Source organism: Hydra viridissima, unplaced genomic scaffold (assembly GCF_058129835.1).
Source record: "Hydra viridissima isolate aposymbiotic clone 2 unplaced genomic scaffold, HvirCarnegie_v1 scaffold_15, whole genome shotgun sequence".
Taxonomy (NCBI): domain Eukaryota; kingdom Metazoa; phylum Cnidaria; class Hydrozoa; order Anthoathecata; family Hydridae; genus Hydra; species Hydra viridissima.
This window is the reverse complement of record NW_028324314.1, coordinates 1370374-1377127: the sequence shown is the minus strand read 5'-3', so window position 1 is coordinate 1377127 and position 6754 is coordinate 1370374. Positions and strand designations below refer to the sequence as shown.

Here is a 6754-nt window from a genome sequence, read left to right as displayed (position 1 = left end):
TGTGTGTATGAATTTATGTCTATGTTCGTATATAATTGTAGGTATATATACGCATATATGTATGTATGTATGTATGTATGTATGTATGTATGTATGTATGTATGTATGTATGTATGTATGTATGTATGTATGTATGTATGTATGTATGTATGTATGTATGTATGTATGTATGTATGTATGTATGTATGTATGTATGTATGTATGTATGTATGTATGTATGTATGTATGTATGTATGTATGTATGTATGTATGTATGTATGTATGTATGTATGTATGTATGTATGTATGTATGTATGTAAAGTATGTATGTATGTAAAGTATGTATGTATGCAAAGTATGTATATGTATGCATTTATATGCAGTTTTTTTAGTTCGTGATATTGGATAGTTAATTAGTTACAGCAATAAATTTAATCTCGTTCATCAATCGACCCTTTACTTCTAAAGAAATGCTTGGAAAATCTTATATAATCGTTTTAATATTGATTTAAAAATAAAAATATTTAAATTCGAAGTGAAGACAAAATTGAAAGTTCATTTGTTGTCAGCGATTGAATTTGCGTTTTTAGAAACCATTTAACTCAGTGGGCAAATTTTTTTTTCTCCAAAGCTATTTAAAACTTAATTTCTAATTGAAAATGTAATTACGTTTTTTGAAAAATTTTTTTCATAGAATTAAATTGCGTTTGTGAAATTCCTTTTTTACTTTTTTTTTTAAAACATTTAATTGGATCCTTGTATCATGTCAAACCTTTATTAATACTAAAATATCGGTTCCGGCATTTTAGTTTTAAAAAAAGGTAAACACACCACCGAAACTTTGCGAGTGACATAAATAATATATTAACTAAATTTAATCAGCTTTGACTTTCGCCAAATACGGCTTTATTATGACTATCACAAAAACATGTTACCGTTACTTTGAAGGATTTTTAATTAAATTTGTAGTAATCATTTCCATAAATGTTTTATCATGTCTCAATGGATTTACACACAAAATTATTTTTTAGGCTGTTGCAATCGTTTATCTTTTCTATTCATCAATTGCTATCTATGCAATATATTTGTTTGTAATTTTTTTACTACACATTAATTTGCTTATTGGAATAATTTAGCTGCATATATTTCTTAAGAAGATAAAAACAATAGAAGCACAAATGCATTTATTAAAGTGGCTTCAACAAATTCCTTACAATAATCCTCGACAGAGTGGCATCGAATGTATTAACAATAAAAATAAAGATGATGAAGACAAGGAACTTTTAAAGAACTTTGTTTCTAATGTAGCTGTTCAACCATACTTTACATTCAATAACACTTCAAAAAAGCAGAGATTAGTTGAAAAGAACGGTCAAAGGAATGTTAGATCTAAGTATGTGTTAAGGAATCTTTATTTAAGAGATATTTTTACAACAATTGTTGATGCAAAGTGGAAATGGCTCATTGGGCTGTTTTTTATCCTTTATATAGGTTAGTATATAAATAATCTAATCCATATATCTAGAGCTGCTTTGACTAAAGCATTTATGTCAAAATTTGCCCTTTTTCAAAAATATTTTACAATTTTTTTTTTCAACCTTTATGTATGTATGTATGTAATGTATATATGTATGTATGTATGTATGTATGTATGTATGTATGTATGTATGTATGTATGTATGTATGTATGTATGTATGTATGTATGTATGTATGTATGTATGTATGTATGTATGTATGTATGTATGTATGTATGTATGTATGTATGTATGTATGTATGTATGTATGTGTATGTATGTATGTATGTGTATGTATGTATGTATGTATGTGTGTGTGTATGTATGTATGTATGTATGTATGTATGTATGTATGTATGTATGTATGTATGTATGTATGTATGTATGTATGTATGTATGTATGTATGTATGTATGTATGTATGTATAAATGTATGTATGTATGTATGTATGTATGTATGTATGTATGTATGTATGTATGTATGTATGTATGTATGTATGTATGTATGTATGTATGTATGTATGTATGTATGTATGTATGTATGTATGTATGTATGTATAAATGTATGTATGTATGTATGTATGTATGTATGTATGTATGTATGTATGTATGTATGTATGTATGTATGTATGTATGTATGTATGTATGTATGTATGTATGTATGTATGTATGTATGTAATCTCAGTTTTGGCATTGGTATTAGTTGTTAGTGCTTGTTACATAATGCATGTAATAGCACTTAATTATTTACACTTTTTTTATAAATTGCTTTTTAGGGCTTAACTTGCAATTTTAAAAGAAATAAAAAAACAAGTTTGATGGTAAAAGAGTTCAAGAATTAATGCTAATAAATGCTGGATCTTTTTTAAAGTAGTTTTCTTGAAGCAAATAAATAGTGTGAGGGAAAATATTATGCTGTCAAAAAATGAGTGACTTTAAAAAAACTAAACCAAAAGAAAAAAAAGCATATCTCTACTCAAAGCATCTGGTTCAAGTAATTTCAACAGCAATTTATCTTGCAGAGATACTGTCTCAGTCAGTATATTTTCTCCTGATTGGTTGATTCTTTTTTTAGAAAAAGGAGATAAATTTTAGGATAACTGTTTTCAATAAACCTACTATTTACTGAATGACTATTTGAAGTGAACCTACCTATTCTATATTCTTTCCTAATTTATATTACTTTATGTTCCTATTTTATATCCTATTTTATATTTTATGTTCCTATTTTATATTCTTTTGATTACTTTTGGTAAATTGTCTCTGACAAACCTACTTTTCATTTGATGTCTGTTCCCAATTAAACTACTGTTTCTAAATTTGTTAGATGACTGTTCCCAATCAACAGTAGGTTTGTTAGAATCAGTTGTTACTGATAAAGTTCTGTAGTTCCTTCTGAAGTTGTTGGCAAAGCTATTCATAAGTTGATGAAAGTTCTGAAGTTGCAGATATGTTAATAAAGGATGAATGAAAATTTAAAAAAAAATCTTATGTAGTATATATATGATTTTAGAAATTTCAAATCTATCCATAAATTGCAGAAGCTGTAAAAGTTTTGTGGAGAAATATTGAAAGTATCTCTGTATTTTGAATCATTATTTACATGGCAATAACTTTCTTACAATACAACTTAATGTTCAAAATCTGTAGAGTTCTATTATATAGTTCTAATTTTTATCCTGAATTTGATAGAGCAAAAACAGGACATAGAAATTTAGTTAGTTCAGATAAAAACCTACTTGAGTTAACTACTCCATTTGTAATAACTTAGCATTTAAACTTTTGAGCCAGTTTCCTGAAAGTTTCAACTTTGTTTTGTTTTAATTGTTTTAAATTATTGTTTAGGCTAATAAAAAATGTATTTAACTAGAAAAAACCAAAAATTTTTATCAAGCGGTTTACAGTATCTTAGGGTAATGGGGGTAATGTGTGTATGTACAGTAAGTCTTCCCTATTCCCCCCTTATTGCAATTCAGAGAATCTAATTTTTTTTATTGTTATGGCAAGTACATATTTCTATAACATTGGAAAAAAACTTTTTCAAGTTCATCAACTAAACATTTTCCCTGTGTCAACATGTGGTCTTGGATTAGCATTTAAAACGCCAATAAATTTTAGATAAAAAAAGCAGTAAAACACCAAATTAATTTTAGATTTTTACTAAAAATACCCCACAAATTTACCAGAGGTTTAGCTTAAAAGATCTTTTCTGGGATAATTTTAGTGCTAATAAAATAAGGTTAGTTAGTTGATTATAAGACTTTACAAGACTAAAAGTCTCTAATGGTTATACTTAAGCATAAATTTAAAAAAGTGCAAAATGCACTGTGTTCTTTTCATTATGTCTGGCATATTTTCAGTCTGAGATTAATACAAAATATCCAATATCCAACGCTAGGATATTGCTAGGATAAATTATGCATACCAAAACAAATAACAAAAATGGATTCTTTAGCCTATCTTTTAATGAGGAAAGGATATACTTTTTTAGTTTAGATAACTGTTTTAGTTTTAAAAAATGAAAGTTTAAGAGTTAGGACTATTTTTACAACTTAATTTGGACACTCATTCCATTTGAACAATATGGAACTATGGCTCAGTACAACACTAACTGATAGAATTTATAATCTAATCTTCTTAATGCATCCACAATCTCAGTTGTTGAATTTTTTAAAATCACTCTAGATAAATTTTTGGTTTCTAAATTTTCTCTTGAAGTGAAGAGTTTTAATGATGCTTGACTTTTTTTCACAAAAAAGTAAGAAGTTGAGAATGATTACTGAATGAATAAGTATTTTTTCCAATATTTTGAACCTAGGTTTTATTGATGGGGGAACTAACTCCACAACTTTTAATGTTATTATTAAAACTAATAACTAAAATGATTGTTCTGACCTCTATTCTTTTTTTTTAACTAATAAAGAATTAGCTTTTTCAGATGTTTATGTTTTTTAGTTTCTTGGCTGATATTTGGTTTTATTTGGTGGATAATACTTATACTTCATGGCCCAAAGTGTTTTGACCATATAACAACATTCAGAGAAGCTTTTTTACTTTCTCTTGAAACGTCAATGACAATTGGGTATGGTGGCAGGCAGATATCAAGTGAATGTGAAGAAACCATCATTCTTCTCATTGTTCAGTCTTTACTAAGCTATTTCTTAGGAGCCTGTTTCTGTGGATTGATTTACACAAAAATTGCTCGTCCTGGAAAGCGTGAATCTACAGTTAAGTTCTCAGATTCAGCTGTTATAACAAAACGAGATAATAAAATCTGTTTTATGTTTAGCATAGCTGATGTGCGTAAACGTCAGTTAATTGAATGTCATGTCAGGATGTATTTGTTCCGATCTTACAAAACACTAGAAGGTAAAATAATTCATAACCATCAAGATCAATTAAGAGTTGGTACTGATTGGAATAATATACGAGATGAAAGTGACCGCTTATTCTTGCTCTTTCCTTGCACTGCTGTTCATGTTATTGACAAAATGAGTCCTTTTTATTATATTTCAAAACATGAATATTATCAATCAAATTGGGAAGTGGTTGTAGTTTTAGAAGGAACAGTTGAAGCAACTGGCTATGTCATGCAAACAAGAACATCTTATTTGCCAAGTGAAGTGGTATGGGGTGCCGACTTTGTTGACATGGTATGCATATATAATTTTTAAAAACTTGCATAAAAGACAAGACTCAAAAATGAATCTTGTGTGTTCCTATTTTTTCTTCTGTCTTTCAATTTTTTTGCAGGTGTTTTTGCGAAAAAGTATAAAATTTAAAATTAATGTGTTATAAAAACATTTTTTTAAGGCAACAGCTGCTGACTGGGATAACCAAAAAATGCTATACCAACTAAATAAAATTAACAGCATTGCTTCAGTGATGCATGTACCTGAATGCAGTCCATATGAATATTACAAATCAATAAGTATGCAACCTATTGACCTTGTCCCACGTCAAGACCAATTATTAGTTGGTGCCTGTATGGTTGATCCTGTAGAATGTAATTGTCACGTACAATCTGAAAGTATTGTATTGGACTGTGCAAGTAAAAAGTTGACATCTATCAACAAAGAACCCCAAATTTGATTTTTTAATGTTTAAAAGTATATTTCTGCAGGAAAATTATTTTAACGTGATAAAAATATTCAAAATTATTTAAATCTCTAAACATATATCATATATATATTTATAGTTATTTTGTAGTTATTTTTTTACTTTTTTTTTTTTTTTAATTAGTTATACATTACGACATATATTTTTATTTAGTTTCTGCCACTGTTAAATTTTTTTCTAAAACTCACTGCTGTTTTTTTTTTGGAAAGAATTTTGTTTATGTTGTTGTTTTTCTTGACGTTCTTACTTCTTAATGTTTTTTTATTTTTCTTGTGTATGTATGTATGTATGTATGTATGTATGTATGTATGTATGTATGTATGTATGTATGTATGTATGTATGTATGTATGTATGTATGTATGTATGTATGTATGTATGTATGTATGTATGTATGTATGTATGTAAAATGTATGTAATGTAATGTAATGTAATGTAATGTAACGTAATGTAATGTATGTATGTATGTATGTATGTATGTATGTATGTATAATATATGTAATGTAATGTAATGTAACGTAATGTAATGTAATGTATGTATGTATGTATGTATGTATGGATAGATGGATAGATGGATGTATATATATGTAATTATAATATCAAAATATATTTTCATTTTTTACTTTATTTCAAAGTTTTAAATATTTTTTTCTAAATTGTTGTTAGATTCTAATAAAATGCTATGTCTATAACACAATGTAAAATTTATATGATTACACATCTGAATATCTAATAGGCAACGTATTGTAAATATACACGCAAAAAATTGTAGCAAAAATTACAAACTTGGATTATTTTCTAAAAAACTTTTAAATGCAAAAAAATAACATTTATACTTTAGTTTAGAAAGCTCTGGTAGAAATGAATTAGTAAAGAAAGCTCTGGTAGAAATATCTGGTCCTGAGAATTGAGTATCATTGACCTGAGCATCAGAACCAATAGCAAAGGATTGAGCTCAATTTCAGAAATTGCTTTTGCTTTCATCATTAAAAACAGCATATTCACTTTAAGTGTTTAAACTAAAGCTCTACCTTTTTTTCTGTTTTGAAAACTATATTTATTATTTATTCATTATTTATTCTTAAAACCTTTGTTGTCTTTTAATTGTTTTCACAATATGACCTGATTTTAAATTCAATGTCAA

General features: G+C 27.0%; 1 protein-coding gene across 1 annotated transcript; it reads left to right on the top strand.

Annotated features, from left to right (window-relative positions):
- The first annotated feature begins 1074 nt into the window (after positions 1-1074).
- LOC149878075 (G protein-activated inward rectifier potassium channel 3-like) lies at positions 1075-5647 on the top strand. Its single transcript, XM_090073137.1, has 3 exons — positions 1075-1470; positions 4449-5146; positions 5307-5647. Exons 1-3 carry the CDS (start codon positions 1158-1160, stop codon positions 5583-5585), a joined length of 1290 nt encoding a protein of 429 aa, XP_089929263.1. The 5' UTR covers positions 1075-1157; the 3' UTR covers positions 5586-5647.
- Positions 5648-6754: the final 1107 nt, after the last annotated feature.